This window comes from Hermetia illucens, chromosome 6 (genome assembly GCF_905115235.1).
Source record: "Hermetia illucens chromosome 6, iHerIll2.2.curated.20191125, whole genome shotgun sequence".
Taxonomy (NCBI): Eukaryota; Metazoa; Arthropoda; class Insecta; order Diptera; family Stratiomyidae; genus Hermetia; species Hermetia illucens.
This window is the reverse complement of record NC_051854.1, coordinates 82,318,886-82,345,709: the sequence shown is the minus strand read 5'-3', so window position 1 is coordinate 82,345,709 and position 26,824 is coordinate 82,318,886. Positions and strand designations below refer to the sequence as shown.

The window sequence follows — 26,824 nt, the reverse complement described above, 5'->3', positions numbered from 1 at the left end:
CTGGGACAGGCTTCAACATTTTTGGGTTGTTTTTAATGACAACCACGACCTCTTTTGGCATTGGAAGGACAAGCACTCCATTGGACTTTACGTCACATAGGGCAGAATCTAATACTGAGTCCTGTGGTACTCTCGCTGTGACAGCGGTATGCTTACATCCTTCATCCGTATCGAACCAGAGTGTACCTTCTGAACGATTTCAAGGGGCTTAGTCTTATTTGACACCCATTTTAGCCAATGCGCTTTTTATCCCCTATTTTTATCCAACGTAACCAAGGGCCAACATTTATTAGACGACTTCGTGTCTCAAGCCAGCTTCAAAAACAATGTGGCGCGGCAAGATTCGCGGCATTCGAAATTTATTTCGAATGCTGCGAATGCAAGCAGACAGATGACGCCGCCGGCGCCCTCCACTCAGTTCAGATCTCGCCACAGGAGTGGAGATCAGAGTGCCATGACTAAATAGCATGTCATGAGAAAAATAATTGCCGATATTGAGACGTTTTTTAAAAAGAGTTGTGTTTGATTAGTAAAAAGTCTCTAGATCGCTGGCAGGTCCTTCCTACTCGAAAATATGCAGGCCGTAGCTCCGCGATTTTTTTATTCCAAACAATAGTTTGACCGCCTATTTGCAATGACTCGCGGTCTCGTATGGCAGTGTCGCATGCTCTTAGTATGCGCCGCAACATTTACATTTTCTGAAGCCGCACCAGAATGCACTTTTTCACGGACCAACCCTGATTTCCTGCTCCGTGGGAGCGCACATGCAGCACAGCCCTTTTTCGATCTGAAGGAAAATTGTCTGGTGGCCGGTATGAGTATAGTGCTCACTGAGAAATCTGACTGTTCTCCTCGCCAATATGGTACTCATTTATGTCAAATTGGCTATTAATCCCGATCCTGTCCCACAAAAAGTGGATACATTTCCGTTATTTTCAAGCACCAAGTTTAACTCCGCCAAGGCCTCGAGCAGAATACGGCCCTTGGTGTTACTAGTTCGGCTTTCCCAATCTACACTCCACGCGTTGAATTCACCCGCTATGTTTTTACTTCTTGCCACCAAGACCAGATACCTAGGATTTCCTTGCATTATTGCAAGAAGATGTTGCTCTATTTTATTTGAAGCAAAACGTAGTTCTCTCACTCCTCAAATACAGTTTCTCTGAGTACCTTCTAACACAAACGCTAACTTGGACGTCTTCCGCTTCCGGATGGGAGCATTCAGAAGTTCGCGATGCCCTGTTGACATAGATTTATTTTCACATCCCGATATTGCGCCAGCTTTGTCCACATCCTCAGCTAAGCTTCCTTCCACTTTTCTTGGTATAGCCGGAATTGAGGAGTCCTAAGTCTACATTCATCTAATGTCAGACCGGACCACATGGAGAACAACTTGCTCCCACTCTTTATGGTCCACGGACTGCTCCGGCCAAGTTGTAGTTCGAACTATGGGCGGATTTACGCTGAATATAAATCGTACCCTTGTTCTTTTTTACGAATTATAAAAGGGAGCGCACAGCACCTGCGAGCCGCTTCGGTCACGCTGTTCCCAGGGCGAAGGTGAAGCAGCGTCTGAGGGTTTGCCTCTGCCCTGGTAAGAAACCGTAGCCGTCTTCGTCCCTCTTTTCACGGATGAGCAGGTTCTCACACTCAGAATTTAGACCATTTACTACTTCCTTAGTGGATGAAGTTTCCTTCTCTCATGCTTTTCTCTTCCGCTTTCTGGATGATTTGGATCATAGACGGGTTTCCCGTCTCTTCCATCATGGGGTTTGCCGGACTCTCCTTTCTGGCTGGCTGCGCCATAGGCACTAACTACAAGCTTTCTGTTGAAATGGAGAGCATACCTTCAACAGATTTCTCACAAGCTAGCTCTTAAGTACAGAGCAATCTAATATAGGGATGGAACCTTATCGTTTTTTCTCATTTTGAAGTCTGTATATTTGACCTCCAGTACAGACAGCCATTATATGTAAATGATGCACCGGTACCCCAGTGCCATTGTTCTCCACTTTTAGGCCAGTTACTTAATTCCTCACATAGCATATTCCAATTCACTCCGTGTGTTCATGTCCCTAACTCATCTCGACGTTTTTGTCTACGAAAGCATCTAGTTTGTAAAATAGATGTCTATCCATTAATTCCAATCTCCCTATGTTAATTGCTGAGTTTTTGATTTGAGACGCAGCAACAAACTTGAGTTTGTAAATTTTCAATTGCAATTCTCGTCTCCCTCATTGTTATGAAGTTCAACGGTGGCAATTTTCACAACACCTCCTGGGCAAAACTACATATACAATTCTCCCTAGTTTAAGGTGTTTGTTTTCCGGGCAGAAAGATAATTCTCCCAACGACGAATAATAGCTGGACGATGGAAGTATTCCGCGTTGAACTTAGAGAGTTGTAGCTGTCAAAACCCCCTAGTAGGCATGAATCCAACACGCAAGTGAATACGCACGATCATGAAGAGACAATTTCTTTCTAAACCGATGACGGCAGTTTTCTTGTTGTGCATATCGAAAATACAAATCCTACATCCCGTCTTCATCATAATAGGGTCGATCTAATCGACGATACACGGTCGTCAGTGGAACCCAACTGACATTATGGTTAAGTGCTGGAACGAACAAAGCTCCAGAAGAATTCACAAATATCTCACCGTTGTCGTTATAATCGTCGAAACTGTGTTTTCTCATCACATGCCCGGCCACCATTAAAACCCACCTGGGACACATTCAATTTACCACAGTAACATTTCACATTCTCTGTATCTAAAGTCTAAGTTGGTGGACAATACTGCACTATTGAAATACTCTTCATCCCCGCCGTCAAAAATTCTACCTAAAGACGCTTCCTTCAGATTTCCAAAGTGCAGTAGTTCAGAGCAGCAAGAGAAGGCGGTGCCCTTCGAGTTGGAAGCAACGAGTATTTTGGAGGCTCTTGATACCGATTTTCCACCGCTGTCGGTTTTCGAAAATGGCTTTCAAGCTTCCCAAAAAACGTATATTCTTCCTATTTAAAGCAATTCACTCATCGTTCATCCTGGGATTGTAGATTCAACTGCAATCCATTGCTAGAAATCAAGCTGTTATCGTTTATTATTGCGTGACCTACTCACTGTAATTTCTGCCTTCTTTCAATCACCATTAAACCCAGTTTTCCGCGTCATTTTTAAGTCAGCCTTTTTTAAATGACTTAACTTAACTTGTAGTTGCCTATGTTTCTTAAAGAACTGCGGTCAGTGTGGTACTAAATGTGCTTTTCTGCTTGCCAGCCTTGTCCCTAGCTTTTTCTAAGTCGCAAAAAAATATTGAATTTTCGTCAAACCCAGAAAAGGCTGTTCAGCAACCGTTTGTGGGTATTCTCTCTTTGGATATTCAAAATTAATTTTCCTTTAACAATTATCCTGTGAACTCGTCTTGCTGGTAGTTTTCCAGTCTGATATTTACTTGCAATAATCACAAACTGTATTTAAAAAAAAACAGAATCAGGTTACCAGCAAACATAAGCTCTACGGGTACATTCAATATGTGACAGATTTTTTTGCGGAAAGGGAAGCGGAAGCAATGACCACAATACAAAGCTAGCCAATTAATAACAAATAACAATGAAGACGAAGGAAAATGATTAGACAGTATTTCCACTTAGTCAAAGGCTGATTAGCATTTATGACACATCAATTCTATATTTCAATACAGGAAGAGCTTCTATTTTCATTCAAACAGGAAACTAAAACTCGTCAGAACACTTCCAAATAGTTCTGCCTAAAAGCAAACCTTACCAGTCACAATATTTCATGATAATATCCATAAAGTAATGATACCACCTTTGATACCGGTATACTAAATGGTATAATCACCTTAAACCAATCCATGGTGCTCTTCCGGATGACAATTTTTGCTGCATTATGCCGATAACAAGTTATCGTAAGCAGTCTGCAACATTTTAGCATAACTTATAAACCTGCCTTTCCAGCAATATTTTCTTTAATTATAGTCGGTGGTTTCTCGTTTTCTGTGTATTTAATAACAATGACCTGTAAATTGATAACGTTCAACCTAGATGGTGGTTCATTCAGACTCAGTAATAATTGCAAGTACTGCATTCAACAGAGTATTATATTAAATGCACTCGAACTTTGGCACACCCTCAAGTTAGCTACTATTCAATTTCATACCTCAATCGACAGACAACAAATCAATTAGCATATAATATGTATCTATCTAGCAGCATTGACATTGGTGAGTTTTGGGATGCAAAAAGCATGGAAGATTGGTATTCGAACTGCAAAAATAGCGAAACTATCGCCACGAGGCATACCTGAATCCACTCAACCTGCAACCAACCTGAAACATACGACTACGTCAGGGAAAATACGGCAAGATGAAGGTTGAATCATGGTTGATGGCACGCACCATATATGCACATATGGAATTGCATCTTTTTCAATTAATGAAACTGTTAAACCAGTAGGCGGCCAAGCTTGAGTGCCTACATATGCACCCACTGATCAGTTACTAGTTTCCTGATTCGCTTCTTCTTTGAACACCACAGTCAAGGTCAAGGCGGAAATAACTATCGGATCCATAACATGATAAACTGGTACAGCTTTTAAAAGATGAAAGAGAAAGAAAAAAATCTTTTCTCTGTAGATACTTGTACCTATTTTATATCGAAACTTAGTAATGACCTAGCAAAACATTTTGGCATTGGTCAAGTTCAAAACTGTATGAATATATACTCCGTCGATGTACATAGATGGATATAAGCCTCATTCTTACATTAACATACATATGTAACTTACCAACTGGTCCAAACTCCCAAGATAATGAAAATTATTTTGGTAACTAATATGCGTTAAGGTAGAATACGTGATTAAGAAAAACACTACATTGTATTCCATCATATAGAGGGGGTTCCTCTAAAAAACAGTCAAATATGTTAAGTCACCCCAGAGATTACCCATCTTCACCTAATCCCCTTATGTAATAACACCGGAATGGATGAAAAACCCAATCAGCTTACAACCTAGACATTCAATAAAAAGTGGAAAAGACTCGTTTTTAAGTTTTTGCAAAAAATAAAGCGTTATTAAAATCGATTCATTGTCTGTCCTTTTTTTGTCTCCATTGGAAGGTGGTACCGCTAAGTCCTGTCAGATGGTTATGTGCGACTTTCTTATCAACGGTTGCCCTGTTCAGCAGTGAATCGGCTCGTCTTTATTGGATGCCCAATTTTGCTCAGTCAAAGGGCTGATCTGGATGGAGTCGCGAAGTTCTCAAATCACCCTCTATTGTTGTTTTAGTCGCCCTTTTAATCATCGCCCATTGACTTAGAAGTCCAGACCAATCTTGGGAAGTAAATTCCCTTTCAGGCAAATTATATAAAAAATACGATCGAAGACGCTTTTCTCGCAACTTTTTGCCAATCCACGATCATTTCCGATGTGTTACACTACTGGTCCAACGCAGCACCTTCGTCTCCATTACCGCGAGGTGCCATTCATTGTCTATTATAGTCGGCCAGCACTCAGAACCACAGACAAAGACAGGGCGGACGGCACTGAGATACAGGTTGGATTTGAGACGTTCGTGAATACGTTGATAACAAAGAACGCCAGTTGAGGAACCCCACTTTATCCAACTCGCGGTGACGCCTGAAGCAATTTCACAATGCACATTCACCAGATCGGTCTTCAAAAATTCCGTTTTATTTAAATTCAGTCTTGAGACCATGTTGCATAAGGCGATCATTTCATTTTCGAACAAGTTTTGTTATGATAGGGCGCCAGACCTTGGATATCCCGTGTTACAGTGACGCTTCCTTGATAAACACCGACAGAGACACGAAGCAGATTTAATATACCCGCCAGATGTCAAACTTTTCTTTTTGGATCGTGGTAAAGCAATTTAACCCAGCACACCACTTCTTCTGACACTAGGTGTTGCTGCAGAGCATACCAGATGAGTTTGTGTGGCGTGCAGCGAAACCAATTCTCTAGATCTATAAATACTATATGAAGAGGGTCATGCTTCTCAACGAGTTTCTTCATGAATAACCATGAAGTATGCATTCAAAAATCTTCATGGTATGAGACATGTCCGGATAACTGAGTGGTTAGAGGACAAGGCTATCGTACATAAGGTCACGATCCAAATATCCCTGGTGGCAGTACGATTTGTATCATGATTAGACCTCGGATACCAGTCGACTCAGCTGTCAATGAGTACTTGAGTCAAATCAGGGTAATAATCTCGGGCGAGCGCAATTCTGACCACATTGCCTCTTACAGGCTATCATGTAGTGTACATTTACGGTCTTGAATGAAGTGCTTTAACACACTTCAAGGTTCTGATCCAATTGGATTGTTGGGCCAACGATTATTATTATTATGAGGCACACATGGATCCCAGATCGCGCGTTTTGCAGAGCTAAGATGCGAAGTTATCAGATCCTCTTGTTTTCCCCGATTTCAATCGTTTTTTACAAAAATTAACCAGTGCCAATGTCAGCACCGGATCCTGAACAAACATGAGGATTTGCGTGTACCTAACGAAATAAACACACGAGAGCTAAACCTAAAAACGTAGGGCCATAAAACTCCGTACCGGAGTGCCGCGATCGAAAAGGGGGATCCACAATGGATCATATCCTCGAGCTATGTTTCCTCTGCCTCAGACGTTTTGTGAGGCGTGGCCTCTAACGTTCTCGTTCTTCCTGGACATCCCCAGGCTATGATTTTGGAGGATGTTCCTTATGTATTAAGAATTTTACGGGATTAAGGAAGAAAAGGAAAGAAGTGAGAGTTAACAAAAAAATTAGAAAACAAGTCGGGAAACCGGAAGTTTGGCAGCATTGACTCGAGATATTTAAATTGCTCAGTGCTGTCAGCTTCAATAACATGCCCAGAACTGTGCGAATTAAATATCTCGGGCCAATGTTATCAGCCAATGGAGAACTGCGTGCTACACGCATTAATGCGACCTGGATGAAGTGGCATTCCACAACTGGTGTTTTTGTGATCGACGTATCAGCGCACGTCTCAAATCTAAAATTTACTGCAATAACGTCCGTCTACCGCTCTCTATAGTTCTGAGTGTTGGCCGACTATAAAAGACGTCTTGTGGTAATAGAGACGAAGATGTTGCATTACACTGGTGGCGTGACACGTTTTGATCACGTCTGAAATGAGGATATCCTCGATCGATATGGGGTTAAACTGATCGTGGAGAAACTGCGTGTCAGGCGTTTTTGATGGTATGGTCGCGTGATTCGCACTAACGAGAATTCACTTGCCAATATTGGTCTGAACATCGAAGTCAACGGTAAGCGACCAAAAGGCCGGCCGAAACAACGGTGGCTCGATACGCTGGATGGGCGATTTTCAGATCACGATGAACCGACCCCACTTGTGAATGGGACAAAGGCTGAAGAAAAAGAAGAAGATGTGAGGAGCGACGAATGCATAACAGCTTCGTGTCACATAGTTAAAAATTCCGTTGCCCTCCAGTTTTTAGAAGCGGATTTAAATAAATCATTTGATGGAGAGCCCTATATTGATAATAGTTAACCTCATACGCTTCAGACTCTGAGTTTAATATTATTAGCAAATACGAAGAATTTAACCTACAACAGATATAAAAAGGGCTGGGGAGAAATAAATTCTTCATGAATGGAATTTTAATATTTCATTCGAATGTCAATTATTCTCGTTAATTATGATGTCAGCATCTTATTTGTATGGCTTAGAATGAGGTAAATTCGCAGGAAATTGATAAGTTTGAACTGCTATAACTTTGGCCTTAATGGCCAGATTTCCATAAAATTTTGCATGTGTATGCGAAATATGGTCCTCTATGCGGGTGGTAGGATGAATTTAAATGGGTTTTTCAGTAAATTTGTAAAAGTTGGTAATTTACTATTAGTAAGTTTATTTGAGCAGATATCGGAATGGGACATTTTGAGGCCTAGATTCCATCTAAGCGCACCATCCTGATTTTTTTCGAATTTTTGGGTTGGGTAATTTACAAAAATGAGTCATGTCTCACTTTAAGTGGGTACATTTTAACTCCTTATTCACGCACTTTGCAATTCACGCCAAAACTAATTCGGAATCTACTAATCGAGATCTTTCATTTGATACCCTACACGACTATATCCGGTGAAATTTTTTTTAAATCCTCCTTTCTACGTATGGGAAGTCCCCCTTTAAACTCCACCTAAATTTATGTCACTCGCTGTATGCGTGGGATTTCATACTTCCCATCTTTCCACCAAATTTCGTTCTGATCGGTTTTGCCGTTTTGGAGAAAAGTGCGTGTTTTACCCAAAACCTTAAAAATCACTTGCACAATCATGCTTTTTCAAGCAAGTTCGAATGACACTTTTTCCATTATAATTTTAGCTGCCGAAATAAAAAAATGCAAATATGGCGACAATGAATGCATAAAAGGAATAATAGAATACATTTTCCACAGCAAAGCTCACGGTAAGTGTTTTGAAACCACATATAAATCCGTCAATAACTTCTCCCATTATTTACTTCTTTAGATGGCTTACCTGGACTCAACTTAATACCACTAGCTCCCCTGGTTATTAAATCAGTGGACATAAATCAAGGAGCAGAAAGTCCTGTTAATGTAAATTTGAAATTTAGAAATAGCAATTTCAATGGAGTTCCAACCATAGATGTGAGGAAAGTAACGTAAGTACCACATGCTTTCGGAGAAAAAAAAGTATTCAATATAAGCAAATGGTCGATGGGTCGCCTAAATTAAACTCTGCAACTTGCAGCGGATTCGGTAAAGATTTAACAGGACCTCATGCTCTTTACATCGGTGGTGACTATGTTGCTCTGGCTGGGAAATATGAAGTTCAAGGACGGGTTCTCCTCTTACCAATTAATGGAGCCGGTGACAGCAATATCACTTTGGGTACGTATTACTGGTTTGGTAAGAATATATTTTTGTAACTTAAGGTAAAAGAGCTCTCTGCTCTCTGGATAGTTGGGACCAACCCTTGATACAATTTACACCCTGTCCCCCCGTTGCAACAAAAGAAAGCAAAAGGATCGAGGTTAAAGCAGGGAAACGGAGAATTCAATGTTGTCTTTATCATAAACACATTTAAACCGCTGGTAACGGATTTCAAACGAATCAACCAATGAATCTGTTAATCGTCTTCCTATTGAAGTTTTCATTTACAATGAAACTTTGGACGGTTGATCAACTACAATACACCAGCAAGGGACTTAGTTGGTATCATTAAATACACAATTAAATACAATTCTACCGCAGGACTCTTCGGCTTCAAGGGCGCCTATGATCACGAGGCTAATCTTGACCAATGCACGAGGTCAAATAAAATCAGCAGGTTTAGAGACCTTTCGCCATCAACAAGAGGTTTAAGATGATGGAATGCTCTATCATACATTCTTTCCAACCTTACCGTTTGTCACATCACCTCAGGTCAGGCCTATCCAGTGTAGGAGCACAACTCTATGGTTCAGGGAACCTCACCTGGTATATCTTCTGTCCATTTACCGCTTAGTTGCCATAAAAATTCCCTTAGTGTAACATGCCACTCTGTTCCACGTGCCCTCCATCTGTATGGCGTCAATTAAGCTGATCGCCGACACTTCACACCCTTCCATCGAAAGGTAATTGCGGTGGTGCTCTCACTTTCTACATAAAAATAAGGTGTGACAGGCGTCATGCACCACATCCTTGCAATAAATGCTTTCCCGGTTATGAGCAGGTAAAGCTGAAAACGCGCCTGTCCGCTGAGCAACTAGGTAGAAATCAACCCTACCGTGCTTTCGATTGAACCGTGGTCGCACGTCTTTGATGAAATGATCTACCCCTCGATTCACTTCCCACGGTTGCCGTCATGCACAGAGAGTCCGGACTACCTCTTCGAAAGCGACGGCTTCTTATTACCCTCGCCTATTTCTGAGCTATATAAACCTCTGCTCATCAAGATGGCTGCTACTGACTCTGGGATCATACGATAGGCTGACGCAACTTGCAAAGCCCCTCGCTGTTGTACTTGCGCTAGATCTCGTTATTGGAGAAGTGGGCCCATACTTGGAAACCGTAAAGAAGGCTGACTAAACCGCACTCATCAGCAAACAAGGCTTACTAGACAACAGTCGGCGAATGGCACACATTCTACCCGCGGCCTTGTCTGCATTGTTGCAAATCTGCTCGAAGAAGCCCATCTTCGTGTCTATCACCATGCTAAGGTATTCCATCGCCGGCTTCGACAAGACCATGATTTCAGCAACCTGAATAAGAAGGACTATGAGAATCCTCTCTTTGGCCAGCACAACGACTTCAGTTTTCTTCATCGCTAGGGAGAATCCATGCTATGCCACCCATCTGCTTACTCGCCACATCAACATTCCCACTGTGCACTGAGCTTGCTCAACCGTGCGTGCGGTAACCAGTGCCGCAACATCGTCCCTATATATGCCCAGATACGATTCATCAGATATCTCGAGTCGTAAAAGACTATCGTATACGGCGTTCTAAAAGTTCGGACCAAGGATAAAACCCTGAGCTACCCCCAATGCTACCTTCAATCGGAGCTGTCCTTTCCGGGTCTCGTAGAGTAGGGCACGGTCCTTTAAATAGTCCCTTAACATCTGCAGTAGATAGCCTGGAGTATGAAAACGATTTTCCAGAGCCTCAAACATATGGCACCACCTCGCAGAATAGAAAGTGTTTCCTCAAGCGCATCAATTGTGGACCACCCTGCTTTAAAGCCATATTTCGCTGCTGAGTAGTCTCCCGCACCACGTATTACGTCAGTCAGCCGTGGCTTGATGAGCTGATTCCCCGCTGTGTCCAACAAACTGAGCGGACGATACGCTGACGGCGCCCCTGGGTCGCCTTTGTCCTTGTTTATCAGCACAAGTCTCGCAACTTTCCAGCGAGAGAGCAAATCATCCGCTGTCATACATGCGTTGAGTGCGCCGAGTTGCAAGTCCGACTTGTATTCACATACGAGTTTCAACACTTCGCTGAAAATACCATCCCATCCTGCTGCCTTTTTGCTCTTCATAGACCGCGTCCTCTAGTTTCTTTGCAGTGAAGAGTGGGCATTTCTCAGTTCTCATTCCTTCATGCATGCATGAATTTCTGCATCTTCATTGCACCAATTTTTTGAAATCCAACTTATACCCGAGGCTCCATGGCACTCTTTTTACGTCACTGATGAGTTCCCACCAGCAGCGCGCCTTCTGCCTGTTGATTTCGTGGTGGACTTCTTTTTCCTACTCTTATATTCTGCGGTTCAAAGCGTTACCTCGTCTTGGCCTCTTGCGTGCTAAGCAATCCGCCGAAGTTTGAGGCAGTTCCCTTGTAGGTTTACAATTTCAGCCGACCACCAGTACACGGGTATTTTCCCGGGACGCAGTTTCCTTTTGGGAGCTGATGCATTATACGCTGCGGTAATAAGGCTCACTGCTAAATGAACTGGCGATTCAATTACAGTTCTTTTGTCTGCGCCTACGTCTTGTCGCTGATTTACACCTTTTGAGAAAGCTTCGACAAATTTTACCACGTATATTTTCCCGATATTCCACCCGATAAATGTTGGCCGACCAGTAGAACATTCGGAAGAGCCATTTGTCACTTCGAGGAACATGTACTGATGATCACTAGCCGTGAAATCTTCCAGTACCTTTCATCGTTGAACCGCTAACACTAAGGACTCCGTAGCAAAAGTTACGTCAAGCATAGTGCCTTCGCAGCCAGGGTGTCGCACTGTTGGAGTGACACCGGTATTTAGGACAATAAGTCCTGTCCTGGCGCCAATGTCCAAAATTTGTGTACATCAAGAATCTGATTGAGGCACACCCCATTCAGGGACTGTGGCATTCAAGTCTCCTGCGACTAGAATTCTCCCATCCGTGTTTCTAATCTTGTCCTTGAAGGCGGCAAGCCTACTCCGAAAAACTTGTTCAAATTCGTTGGGTGTGAGGTCAACGCTGAAAAACATCACTTATACACAACGAAATCAAACGAAGCCATCTCCTCGAGCATGGGCCCGCACTCGCAAGTTAATCGTGCCTCTCACCCAGATGGCAGCAGTGCCAGATATATCGACATACCACGATGGCAAGCACCTATCTCGGTACTGTTCCGTGAGAAATAAGAAGTCAACTATTCTTTCTTTCTTTCTTCTTTCCCATCTGTCCCATTAGATCGTGAATAGTTGTACTCCTATGCATGTTTGCTTGCAGGATGTGTACCATGGTGCTTGACTTTTCACTTTTTGTAACTCTTCCTTGAAGACCCGGCAACATCTTCTTTCTCCAGGCCGCGGAGCCTGCAAAGAACGCAGCACTTTGCCGAATCACAAGTCTTCGTTTTGTGCCCGAGTTCGCCACACTTGTAACACAAAGCACTTCTATCCGGTCCCTTGCAAACCCCTTAAAGCATCAGGTTGGAACTCACCTCCTCCATATTCTGCAAATAATCCACACGATTTTTATGGAGAAGTTGGCTCGTTTTTTTCTCAGGGGGAGTGATAGTGGCCAATTCTTGTCCCCTGGAGTTGGCAGACGTAACTCCCTACCTAAGGATGCTCACATCCAGGTGATTCCTTTTTATCGCCTCCTCCATCTCTTCCGTATTGGCGAGACAATCCAGATCTCTTATTTCAAGAGTGCACAGGGGTTCTAGGCGGGAAATCACTGTTTTCGTGCCTTGAATGCTCTGGACTACTTCGCAGAACATACTCTGCTTTTCGGTCTTCGACCCAAGCTCGACAAACATTTCGCCACTTCAAGTCCGCTGGATAGATTTAACATTTACCCCAGCGTCTTCTGATTTGGTGTTGTTGTGGACTTCGTTTGGCTTAATTAGAATGGCCTGTGACCGTGGTTTGCCCCTTCTTTTTTTCTTTAGCGATGATGTTGCCGTCGTAGTCGCCTTCGACTTTGCTAGAGTGGGTCACTGCTGTCGCTATTCAACTTAGGATGTTGTTGCTGAATTTTCTCCTGTTTTCGAAACTGCTTGATTACCACCCCACGGAATTCTTCTTACTGCGTCCACAGATCCCGGCTGTTTCCCCTTCGCCTCCTTCTGTTTTTTTATTCCCTCACTGACGGGCTGAGGACACTAACGATGTGCTATTTCCTCAGCTCCTCTTTGACTGCCATCCAGGAGCTTTGATGGTATGCAATAACTTCTAGGGGTTCTTCCATCTCCATTATGTCATTTTTGACATCCATGGAGATATTTCGCTGGATGATGGTAACAACCTTCATTCTTCTCCCACCCCGCATTTCTTGAATAGCCTTTCTTCCTCAACTCTTGTCTTTTGGATGAAGTCTATCCTCTCCAGTGAGATGACTTGCATTTCCACCTGATTTACAAAGGAGTGTCATGCACCTTGTAGTTTGCCATCTTTTCTCGTGGCCCCTTCTCCGAACTCGAATTCAATGGCGTCACTCCTTTTTGGCCGCCAGAACACTTAGCCTCTACGGTTTCATCCCCTTTTTCACTTCCAATCGCGTCCCCCGTTGGGACAGTGGGCCTTTTTCAGTAGGTCACCGGAATCTCCTATTTAAGCTGCCAAAACCGGTGATCATGGTGCGATGTTGCTCCTTTTAAAAATGTGTAGCCGGATGTTTCATCGTTTCTTATTGTTGTTATCATTTTAAGTTGGGTCCCAATTGCAAGCCGCGCAGGTTGACTTGTTATCTGGGGCTACCAACTGGGAGGAGTGAGTCAACTTGGTTTGGAAACAACAAGGATCGTTGCCATCCAGCAACTTTACCCCGACTGGTCGAACCCGTTAGTATATACACAATAAGCTATCGTGTTCCCAAATATTCTTACATAAAAAACCAACAGAACCTTTCAAACCTAAAGTGCCGAGCTTCCGGTATCCGATTTGTTTTAATCGAAAAAAGGATTGCGGAATTACCAAAAATTAATAATTTGGTTAAAATGTGAATAGAATAGCTAAATAGTTAGTAAGCATATGTGCAAAATTTTAAGTGAATCGGTTCAATGGTTTTTTTTTAATATTTACGTTTAAAGAAAAGTATAATAGAATAGAGGAGGATAGAGGAATTAAACACTGTAAAATCAAAACGATTTTAGATATTGACTCGGAATTTTAAATAGAGGTTCTTACTAACCAAATGTTACCAAAGTTACCTTTATGTACAGTCTCGTACCTAGTAAAATACATATCCAAGTTTATTAAATTAATTCTTTCTCTCCAACAGCAAATCCGGAATTTAAGATTACATTCCATGGTAAACCATATGAAAAGAATGGTAAGACGCACATGAAAGTTGAGGATTTGAAATTAGATGGCAAAGTCTCTCGGGTGCACATTTACCTTGGAAACCTGTTCAATAGTGATAAATCCCTCGGCGACAGCATGAACAAATTCTTGAACGAAAATTGGGAAGATGTCTTCAATGAGTTGAAAGGGAAAATTTATGAAGCTTTTGGTCTAATCTTCCAGTCAATAATTAACAATGTCTTCGCCAAATATCCTTATGAGGAAATGTTTAGTGATTAATATGTTTATATTCGTACCTCTCGTAGTATTTCATTTTGTAGTTAAGAATCTTTTAATTATTCGACTGGAACTCAGTCAAAAAATCCGATGTAAATAATTTTATACGAAATAAATGATTCAATATAATACAGATAAAAGTGTGCATAAAATGAGGAACTATTTATCTAGGAGATATGTAGGTAGGTGTCAAACTCTTTCTCTCAAAACGTTATTGCTCAAACCACTGGAAGCTCTGTAGATTCAATTAATACCCCCATGCCCAAGCTTTTAAATCTTATCGCTACCCTTATAACCAGCTTTCCCAGTTCAACTGACAAGCTTACCGGAATATTTTTGCGATTGAAAGTCCAATCTTTATCTATTATAACAGATAAGTTTCTCTATTACAATGAGAGCTTTAATTAAGTAAGCATTGGCTTTATATTATTCGGGGCTAGCTGCTCAAGTTTTATATGAATAAATTGTAGTAATTCTGACAATCTTTATATTTTGATCAAGAAAAGCTCTATGAGGAGATAATGAAATTAAAGAAACACTCACCTATCTAAGCTCAATGCAACTTCATATACAACCGAATTTCGACAAGCTTGGAAAGGCTTAGGAAATGGAAGCCCCCCATGATTTCCACTCTTAATGTATTACCCATTTTACTTATGTGACATCCTCAAATCGTCTGTAGCAATCGGCCGGTGGGTTGAGCATTGAGCACCGACTGGTTACGGCGGACAAATGCTGCCACCACCGAGCATAGAAGAAACAAATCGTGCAATTCACCATCTTAAGAATCATAAGTCGCCTTGAGCAGATGGAATTACATTGGTTAAATATGGAGGCGACCAACTATACCAAGCAGTTCAGCAACTAATGCTCAAGATGTGGGACAGCGAATCAATGCTTAATGACTACTAACAAGGTATTATCTTCTAATGACTTATGAAATGGCGCGATGGTCAAACAAGCATCCTAAGTGGCCGAACACGACCAAGTGAGGATAGCTTTTCCAAAAACCTAAAAATATGGCGACGTGCTTGCTTGCCTCTATGCTAGCCAGGCTCGGGAATGTAGAGGAGTCCTTTGAACACTTCGATCCCATGTATGCCATTATACAAAAAAATTCAGGTGTCCTTTATCGATGCATGTGTCCACACCGAAACCTGGAATTTCAACAAACAAGGAAAATCACGCAAGCCTACCAAAAGATCAACACGGGAGCTAAACCTAGAAAATAAAAATTAAAAAAAATAACAGCTTGACCGCGCGCGTGAAGCTGTAACACTCCGGACCCGAGTGCCGACCAGGAGGGAAGATCCGAGACGGATCGCATTATCGATGCTTCTTCTGTAATAGGGCCCCATACACTGTCAAACAAATTGCGCAACGGGGCGATGCGCAACGTTGCCCTTTTGCGAGGTGCTGTAACTTTAAGAGAAATGGAAAGGAGGAATATTTTCTTCCTTCTATATATCCTCTTTACACTCTTACTGTCCGGGGATATGGTTGGCAAACTCAACTTTACCATGATAATATCAAAATACTCCCCATTAGACGGGGGGGGGGTTTGAGAGAGAGGACATCGTTTATCACAGCAGAAATAGGGCTCAAAATTAAACCTTATCGTTTAAAAGGATGATGGCTGCTCTGTCCTTTAACAAGGTTAGAAAAAGAAAACCTTTCTCCCCATTCCGTCCTCCTCGCGGGTTAACCTTGAAAATTCAACTTGGTCATGCTGATGTAAAAGGAACCCCACTTTGAATGGCCATAACTTTGTAAGGGCGATGGGCGCATCGAGTCCTTTTTTCTCCTTTCCACCCCCTCCGGGGATGAGGTTGGAATTCTACCTTTATGAAAATTATATTTCAGCGGTCGATTGAAAAATATTACCGAACGAAGCACAATATGCCCATACACAACACATCGCGTTGCGCAAACGTCTCCGTTGCGCAAAAGATTTCAAACATTTGCGCGACGCGTCAACCATTTGCGCACCCATACATTAGCAAATTATTGCGCAATTTGTTTGATAGTGTATGGGCCCTATAACAGATGTGCTATGAGACGCGGCTTTTGAAGTGCCCTCCCTGCTCTGGCATCCTCATGCCATCATAATGGGAGGTGGCCCTAAATGAAGGGATTAAAGTAGAATTTGATTTCCGACAGATTGGGTATATTGGAGCGATAAGTTGAATATTTTGATGAACTGCTCAACAACCAGAACATCAACGAGCTGAAGGTCTCGCCAACTGAAGACGACGGACAAATACTACCACCACCAAGCATAGAAGAAACAGTGCCTACAAACCACCGCCTTAAAAACCATTATGTCGCCAGGAGCCAATGGGATTACAGTCGAATTGGTTAAATATGGAGGCGACCAACTACACGAAGCAGTTCATCAACTAATGCTCAAGGTGTGGAACAGCGGATCAATGCTTAACGACTGGCAAAGAGACATTATCTGTTTCATACATATAAAGGGCAACAGTGCAGCAATTATAAAGGTGTAACGTTGCTGAGTACCATCTATAAGATATTCTACGCTATCTTGCCCCATACGCCCAAAACATCATTGGCCCATACCAAAGAGGCTTCATTCCAGGCAAATCAGCCACAGATCAGATTTTCTCCCTGCGGCAAGCCATGGAAAAACTGTTGAAATATGACCATCAATTGCACCATCTTTTCATCTACTTTAAAGTCGACTATGATAGCATAGCCAGGGTAAAACTGTAGACGACCATGGGAGAATTCGGTATCCCGACGAAATTGATCTGCGAAGCCAGATAAAAGCAGCAGGATCATTCTCGAGTCCATTCAACATCAATAGTTGTTTAAGAAAAGAGGATGCCCTATTATGCGTCCTCTTCAAGCTGGCCCTGGAAAAATTAATCCGCGATGCAGATGTAAATGCGAGAGGTCCCGAGATCCCCGAGAGTCCCCCCAATCACCAGCCTATGCTGACGATATTGACATTATGGGAAGAACAACCCGAAATGTTCAGCCTACCTTCATCCAGATCGAGCAGGCGGCGCGAGATCTCAAACTCTACATTAATGAAGGCAAGACGAAGTACATGGTGACAACGTCAGCACCAAAAACCAAAGAGCGAACAACATCAAATCGCACTAGTCAAACGAGAAGAATAACAATAGGAGACTACAACTTTGAGAGAGAAAATTTCTCCTATCTAGGGTCGAAAATCACAACCGATAACAGCCGTGTCGATGAAATCCGCACACGGTTGTTAGCTGCCAACAGAGCCTATTTCAACTTACAAAAACTGTTTTGCTCGAAACATCTCATTATAGGGTTACTGCTCAACACTATGATCTTATCAGTCTTTATGTATTCCTCTGAGACCTGGGTTCTTTGCAAAAGAAATTGCAAACTTTTCGCCACGTTCGAGAGAAGAATCCTCCGAAGAATTTTTGGTCCCCAACATGAAGATGGACGATTCCCTAGCCTACATAACGACGAAAACTATGAGCAATACCACGGCCGTCTGGTTGTGGATAAAATCCGGCTCAAAAGATGCGGTGGGCGAGTCACTTAATCCGTATGGATAAGGATAGCCCGAAAAGAATATAAGGGCAATATCTATGGTAGAAAAGAAGACGAACAGACCCTGATTGAGATGTCAGGTAGGCAAAACCGGGCTGTCTGGTTCCTTACTAAGGCAGGCCTAGACCGGATACCGGTTGTCGCGCCGTTGGTGATGATGATGTGGAGGGAGAGAGTTCCTCTTCATATTTCTTTATTGCGCGCAAAAATCAAAAAGAAGAGTAATAAAATAAAATGAAAATGAATAATAGAAGAATTTTCGGTGACGGAAGCGAAAGAGTATTGGGGTGGAAATCTAAAGGAACACGATAGCTAAGTTAATGATTTATCCAATAAAAAAACATCGACTCTGAAAACCTCCTAATGTAATTTCCCCTCTTGAAAATACACTCAAAGTCTTGCCTCCTTGTGGTAAAATGCGATAAAAGCGACCTACAAATTTCGAAACATCAGCAATGCCTCGGCTGGAAAGCTATCGATTGGTTTCTGGAATACGCTCACGCTCCTCGAAAACGGTATGCTCGCTTTCTCCAAATAGAGCGATAACTCCAACGATCTAAGTTGGTCAATCTGGGACTAAGAGAAGTAAGATGGTGACACTCTGGAGAGTACTTTGAAAAGCGAAGTGGTAGCAGACGTGAATCCGGCGCCGGACTGTTTCTAACAGCTACCACTAGATCCGTTCTCTCTCGATTTTTGACCGGATTCTGATTGGAAGATTCGATTAACAAGCATCACAATTGTACAGTATTACGCACGAACGCAGTTTGCCGATATAGTGGAGATGGATGCTTTCTATGGGCAAATCTACGCAATTCAGGAGAGGTTTCCTAAAGGTGACTGTCTTGTTTCTGATAGGTGTACTCGGGTGAGTCTCCCTAATCAGGTGAAACACCTGCTCAAGCCAAAACAACGTAAAGTTCGTTTGTCAAGTGTCTGTTAATATGTTCATTGAGTGAAACACCGAATGAGTCTGTCTTCCTTAATTGGGCGGAACACCAAATCAAGTTGAGTCCAGTCGAGTATATTTTCAAATCTTCGAATTCTCCAGCACCCCCCTTGGAGAAGAATAACAAGTCGGGAAACCGGAAGCTTGACGCTTCAGGTATAAAAGGTTTTGTGTTTCCCTATGTGAGGAGCATAACGTAGTTCTCAGTATCAGTATCAGAACACGTCCCAAATCTAAAATTTACTGCAATGTCGTCCGTCTGCCACTCTCTATAGTTCTGAGTGTTGGCCGACTATAAAGGACAATGAACGGCATCTTGCGGTAATGAGGACGAAGATGTTGCATTGCACTGGTGGCGTGACACGTTTTGATTACGTTTGAAATGAGAACATCCGCGATCGCTATGGGTTTGCATCGATCGTGGAAAAACTGCAAGAGAGGGGTTTTCGATGGTGTGGTCACGTAATTCACGCTAACGAGAATTCAACAACCAGTATTGATCAGAACATCGAAAGCAATGGTAAGCAACCAAAAAGCCGGCCAAAACAATGGTGGCTTGATACGCTGGATGGGGATTTAAAGGTCTCGCGATTACATCCTGATGAGGCATTTGATAAAATAAAATGACGAAACCGATCATCACGAGCCGACCCCGCTTGTGAACTGAAGGCTGAAGAAAAAGAAGAAGATGTGAGGAGCGACGAGTGCACGGCAGCTCCGTGCAATATAGCTAAAAATTCAATTGCCCTCTATTTTCTAGAAAGCGATTTAAATAAATCATTTGATGGAAAGCCCTGTGTTGATAATGGTCAACCTCATACGCTTCACGCTCTTAGTTTAATATTATTAGCGAATGAAAACAATTAAACCAAAATCAAATATAAAAAAGGGCTAGGGAGAATTAGATTCTTCTTGAATGGAATTTTAATATTTCACTGGAATTTCAATTATTCTCGTTAATTATGACGTCTTATTTACACGAAATTGATAAGTTTGAACTGCTATAACTTTCCCACTATTAGTTGGATTTTCATGGAACCTGGCATGTGTATGCACAAGGCTGTCCTTTATGTCGGTGCAAAATTTAGTACACTTAGGATGAACTTAAGGGGAGTTTTTTAGTCTATTTCTAAAAGTTGATAATATACTATTAGTACATTTTTTGAGCAGATACCGGAATGGGACATCTTTCGAAGATTAGATTTCACATAAGTGTTTTACACAAAACCTTAAAAAGGGCTGCAGATAAATAGATTCTTCATAAATGTGACTTTAATATTCCACGCGAATGTCAATTATTCCAGGTAATTATGACGTCAGCATCTGATTTGCATGGCTTTGGAAGCAGTAAACTCGCGCGAAATTGCTAAGTTTGAACTGCTATAACTTTGGCGTTAATTGCCTGATTTCCATGAAATTTAGTACATATTTACGAAATATTGTCCCCTATGCTAGTACAAAATTCGGAAGTCCTAGGATGAATTTAAGGGGGGTTTTTCAGTAAGTTTCTATAAAGTAGTAATATACTATTAGTAAGTTTATTTGAGTAGATATCGGAATGAGACATATTTTGAGGCCTAGATTTCATCTAGGCGTATCATTCCGATTTTTTCCGGATTTTTAGGTTGGGTATTATACTTTCCGAAAATGAGTCCTGTCTCACTTCACGTACGTACATTTTGACTCATTACTCACGCACTGTGCAATTTATCACAAAACTAATATCAGTTTCGGAAAGTACAAATCGAGACGTTTCATTTGATACCCTACACAACTACATCCGGTGAAAAAACTTTTTGAATCCCCCCTTTGCATGTATGGGGAGCCCCCCTTTAAACTCTACCATAATTTATGCCACTCACTGTATGCGTGGGATTTCATAGTTCCCATCTGTCCACCAAATTTCGTTCGGATCCGTTTAGCCGTTTTGGAGAAAAATGTGTGTGACAGACAGACAGACATTGAATCGATTTTAATAAGATTTTGTTTTACACAAAACCTTAAAAAGGCTTAGTTACACTGGATGTATTTTCAAGTCCCGAAGAACTAAGCCTTCTTCTTTATTCATTGATTTCGCTTAAATAGTAACAAAAGTGCTTACATGTGATAACAAAAAATATACAAATTGCTTACATGCTAAATATACGTGCATTCAAAGAATATTTACCTTTGATATGCAAATAGTTTTGCATGCGCCTTCACCTTTGATATGCAGATATTCTTTGCATGCACCGGATGCGCGTGCACATTGGGTTTTATGACTGCTGCCTGAACAATGACATTATGATCATGATGCGTGATTCGAATTCCAAGGTGGGTCTGACAACACCTGATTTGAACATTTGATGGACAAACATGGTTTTAGCGAAACGATAATGATAGAAAACTTGTGGATTTTTCCAGTTTTCACCTTCTTATCATTGGTGCACATTGTCCGTGCACAGAGCTTTCCATGGGTTTCAATTAGCCGACATCGTACAAGTAATCAGGTTGACCGCTTGTATGATCTAGCTGTCGCTTGACAATGACAAAGCTATCTTACTGATCGGAAGGCATACACTGAGTAACCCACCTGAGGATATCGATGAGAATAAGGAGCCATCAAAAATGCTCTTTTCTCGTATGCTACGCAGGTCGTCGGCCGAATTTCAAAATGGAAGCAAAGGGCTTCAGCTTGACGATCTCCCTGCAAAGTTATTCATCGCTGCATAGACATATCGACGTGCTCCATGACGTAGAAAGATAACAGCTAAAATAACCCTGGAACGCATTAAAGTACATCGCAAAAGCTTGATCGGCAAAGAACAGGCTGGTTTCTGCCTCAGATCTTCCGGCATTGACCACAGCAACACCCTGAGTATCTTTCAGGAACAGTGGGCCGAGTTTGGATCTTCGCTGCTTTTCCTTAACAGCGGAAACACGGAGTGTATCTGGCATGATCTACGCAGACGAGGTATTCCAGAGAAGCTAATAGCTAGTATCAGGGTAACATATCATGGTGACGTAAATTCTCAGAGGAATTTGAGGCCGAAAGTGGAGTCAGACTTTGTAACTGACATCATTTCTTCTTGTTATCGGTGACGTTCTTCATGCGGTCTTGTCCGAAAGACTTATAGTTCAATGGGCATCTTTCCACAAACACCTAAACTACGCTGATGACATCGGTTTAATCTCTCACCAAGTCGTGGAACTTGGCCAAATAGCTCTGAATATGAAAAGGGAAGAAGAGAAAAGATGGAATTGGCGGTAACCCTGTCGGCCAAACTAAAACCAAGTGGCCGAGGAAAACCTCCATTATGATGGCAATGGGAGAAGCTGTATCGCATTGGCTTGCCGGCCGTGATGCAGTAGGCGAATGCTCCAAAGGCCTAATTAGGGCGATCAGACCCGAGTCTACACGGGGACTCATCTGAAATGGCTATAGTCACGAAACCTTACCAGGGGTATACTGGTAGCATGGGAACCGGGATAGCCCCTGGACTCTCATACTTCAAGAGAGTTCCTGTTCATGGGGGTTGTGGTTGCGTTCAAGCGAAGAGAGACCTTCGAATTTTAGAGTGGTGTTGCGTTTCAACACGGGTGCCGTACTCCTTAATTCGGTAGAGATTTAGGTAGGTCTTGCATCCACCAGTATGAATGCTGAGCCTTGCACTTGGTATAGATCGGTACCGATGTTGCTTTTGTCACAGCGGGGCTCTGATTGTGGTCACAAAATCATTTCGCGTCTTAAGAAAACCGTGGATCAAGTCCACGAGACAGGTACTCACGTAAGACCCCCTAGGACTCACTGGTCTCATACTATTTCAAACGAAGAATTTGATCGGCGCACAAGGTCTTTCACCCGTGGGCGGTGTGTTTGGAGTGTAGTGGCAATAGCGGCGGCGGTTGATATGTCACACATTAAGGAGAGGCGATTTTTGGATGCAGGCTTCGCCATGCAGTGGAATCCACTCTCCCAAGATGACCAACACCGAACAATAGAGAAGCATGCGGGCATCTCGGGAAGTCCTGTAGGGAGCTGAAGTTAGTTTCGGAAAGCCGCGAGCAATGGCACGTACGTGTAGTTGACGTGCTACATCCCGTCGAGGGGTACATGACAACAATATATATATAATAGAAGTAGTATCTGCACCATATTTTCCATTTTTGGTGCTTGTTTCATGCTCAAGACTGTCGCAACGTCTTATTCCAACTTACATTAGCAGAACGACTTTTTAGATGACAGAAGAAAATCTTTATTCCTAGACGATTCAGAACTATTTTCGAATCATTAGTGATACACTTAGAATACAACTTCACCAAGTGTTGGTGATGAACTTCCACATAACACAGTGGCCTTCATAATACGCAGACCTTCTACAACAGCATCCAGCAGATAAACCCACTAGAAAAGAAAACGATATACTGAACTAGAAAGACAATAACATTTTGAAGGTAGTTGATGTAGACTCATAGCATCTTAAGTAGAATTGCATCTATGATAGCTTCTTTCAAAAAAAGCCTACAAACTGTTCAAGGGCAAAGTGGTCAAAACTGTGATTAACTCCACTGGAAACATGTTAAACAGAAGTTAATGGTCAAGTTATCGCCTATTACATAGTGTAATGTTTTTTCGCGACAATTTTCCAGTTAAAATGGTAATGAATTTAAAGTGCAGAAACATTTGGAATTTGTATTACCCTCAGCCAAGTTCAAATTTTGCGTACATTCATAAAAGTATGCGTATATGTCTATGAATATTTCGAATGACGTACTAATGTTTTTTTCTGAATTTTCTACCCGACTTTATTTTGATTTTGGTACTGTATCTTTCGTCATCATTGTTCTCTTCTATTAATACATTAACAAATGTATATAGAAGTTTATGTATATAATATGAAATAATTGAAAGATCCATTACATTATGTTTCTATAAACCTTTTATAAACTTAGTATTCATAGAATAACTGACTTCTGGCTAAATCAAATAATAAATTAAGTCAAATTAATAACTCTGAAACTGTATCTATAATTTCACCAAAACGAGTCAAATACATATGTTTATCTCTAAAGAAAAGAATCCTATATTACTATATATTTTATATTACATGAACAATACTGTAATATGTTTTTTTATAATTTTGCATACTTAGGCAGGTATGAATAACGCTTGTTTATTCATCTAGTTCATTAATAACGATTGCGAACCAGTTCTACAATTTTAAGATGAAGTTAAATAACCTTCAATAAATAGGTATGTATGTATATATATTTTCATAAATTTTACTTTAGAATAATCCAAGGTCTAATATTTATATTCTTATTATTTTATTATAAAATATACACAATAAACAAGATGATCTATTTTGAATACTTTATTCAAGATAGATCATCTTGTTTACTATTATAATTTATAATTATTTTTAATGTATAGAGCATAAAGCATCCAGAAAATCTTTTCTTTTTTATCGTTTTTCCCCATACTCCATTTTCTATGAGACTATGCTTCAGTTCCATTGTCATTAACATACACTTAATGTGGTGCAAAAACACAAGCATCCTTGACACACCAGCGATACATGGGAGGAGAACAGAAAGCTGGCGATTAACTAGCTCAACGACTGCACCGATCCAAACATAATTCATTCTGGTAAAAATAAAACCTATTAAAGTATCTTTGACCTTTGTCTAAAGTCACTTGTTTTAATTCATACTCTATAAACTGTAGTACTGCTAACTACCTTGTGTGATATATTTTTTTGCCGAATCTTAATTGGGATTTTATTTTTTGCCTTGTTTTGTGGACTTTGACTACAAGATCATGAAGCGTGTAAGCTGAAATTATCCGAAAAAAGTTGCATCAGGAAGATCGCAACATCGAGAATATGGCCTCACCCAAGCCCAGTTGAAATTAAATTTTTACACTCTAAGGCGTAATCCTTACTGCCAAAAAAAAATGAAAACTTCAGATAAACAGCAGCAGGATGCCAATTAAAACTGAGAAGCATTTATTTTGCAAAGACAATAATCGATAGCTCTGCTTCTTCATGCCGCAGATAATAATACCATATTTTAAGGGTTAAAGGAATATGTATACGTCAGTGTCATGGCACATGTTTGTTCAAATGATCATTGCAAGATGGGATAAATATTTATTATTCGGTTAATTCATTAATATTTTATTTTATTAATTCATTAATATTTATTCTATTTCCGAGCTGTCACAATCTCAGTAGATGCCGAAAGTCCCAGGACATCAAGGGAAACCGTGAGGGATTTAGGTACAATACCTGTAGCTGACAATATGGGAAATACAACCACCGGCTCGAGACGCCAAATTCCTTTGATTTCCCGAGGCAGTAGCTCATAGTTCACCTTCTTCTCCACGCATTTCCTTTCAATGTTGCTGTTATGGGAGATAGCAACATAAATAATATACCCGGAGCGACTTGTCTTGTCAACTAACAATATATCAGGCTTGTTGTGTGGAGTATGGCGATCATCAATACATGCTGTACAGAACTATCAAGTACTGCTTGCAGCTCATATCGGTAGACCGGACTTGTTCCCGTGATTAGCCCATGATTGTATGCAAGGTTTTGATAGATAGCCTTACATGTGATGTATTACACCAGTGCCATAGCAGTACAGCCAGAAATGAGATGGTCCAACGTCTCTAACGCCGAACAACACATTCTGCACTGGTCGTTCTCCACCTGTTCTTCCATGATGAGCTTTTTATAAGCTGACAAATGGCTGTCAAAGACAATTCACGTGTTTACCGTGTGCACCGTGTGCATTGTCTTCGACTTCCATTCATCGATCCATTCTTGGTCCGACTTCACCCCACTCAGAGGATTGAAAGATCGATCCTTCAAGTTAAGTGGAGCCAGCCGACAGTCTGCCTTACAAACAGCCGCATGCAAGGGACTCGCCTGCTCTTTGCTGTAAAAGTAAGCGTGCAACGAGTCGACTTGGCGTAGATGTTGTACCGCCACGTCAACCACGCCCCTACCTCCGATGTCACGAAGCAGATTCATCCCTTCCACGGCAGAGTTTAGATGATTCATTCGGAACTTGGACATAGTAGTCCGTATCCGTCGCTGGATGTTTTCCAGATCGATCTTCGTCCAGGGCAATATTCCGAATACATAAGTCAGTGTAGGGATAGCCAATGCATTCAACGCGCTTATTTTATTCTTCCCCGAGAGATGCGATTTCAGTACCACCTTTACACGTCGCAGGAATTCGGACAGCAGAGCATCCTTCAGATCACCAACTCGAGTATGGGTTCCTTGCAGAATTCCTAGGTACTTGAAGAAGTCTGTCTCGGTTATAGCTTCGATGCGGAGGTCACCAATACTATGTCCGGCATGCGGCTCGTGATGACCTTTGTGAATAGCTTGTCTAATCTAAACTCCATCCGAATATTACGGCTGAACACGTCTAAGTACATCAAATGTGTCAGTTCGCACTTAGCACATAAGCCATATTTTATTGCAAAACCATGCTCTCTAGCATCATTCAGTAGCCATGAAAGGGGGTTCAGTGCAATCCAAAACCAAAGATGGCTTTGTATGGCACTGGAAGATACCCCTCCATACATATATGGGCTCTGAGGTATTAGCAATCTCAGATGTACGCACTGATAAGGTGGTATACCACCCTTCCATGACTGTACCAAAAACTTTATTACTTTCGGATCAATAAGATCCAGATGTAGGACATCGATTAGCCAGGTATGCGGGACCCTATCGAAAGCCTTGGCATAATCGATATAGCAACTAAAAA

At 41.6% G+C, this 26,824-nt stretch overlaps 1 protein-coding gene across 1 annotated transcript in view; it reads left to right on the top strand.

Moving 5' to 3' along the window:
• The window catches only part of LOC119660057, a 38,347-nt gene extending 23,663 nt beyond the window's left edge, over positions 1 to 14,684 (top strand). The window contains exons 6-9 of the mRNA XM_038068435.1: positions 8,405 to 8,488; positions 8,551 to 8,704; positions 8,794 to 8,933; positions 14,246 to 14,684. Coding sequence (XP_037924363.1) covers positions 8,405 to 8,488; positions 8,551 to 8,704; positions 8,794 to 8,933; positions 14,246 to 14,547 — 680 coding nt within the window. The 3' untranslated portion in view covers positions 14,548 to 14,684. The remainder of the gene's footprint in view (positions 1 to 8,404; positions 8,489 to 8,550; positions 8,705 to 8,793; positions 8,934 to 14,245) is intronic.
• Positions 14,685 to 26,824: the final 12,140 nt, after the last annotated feature.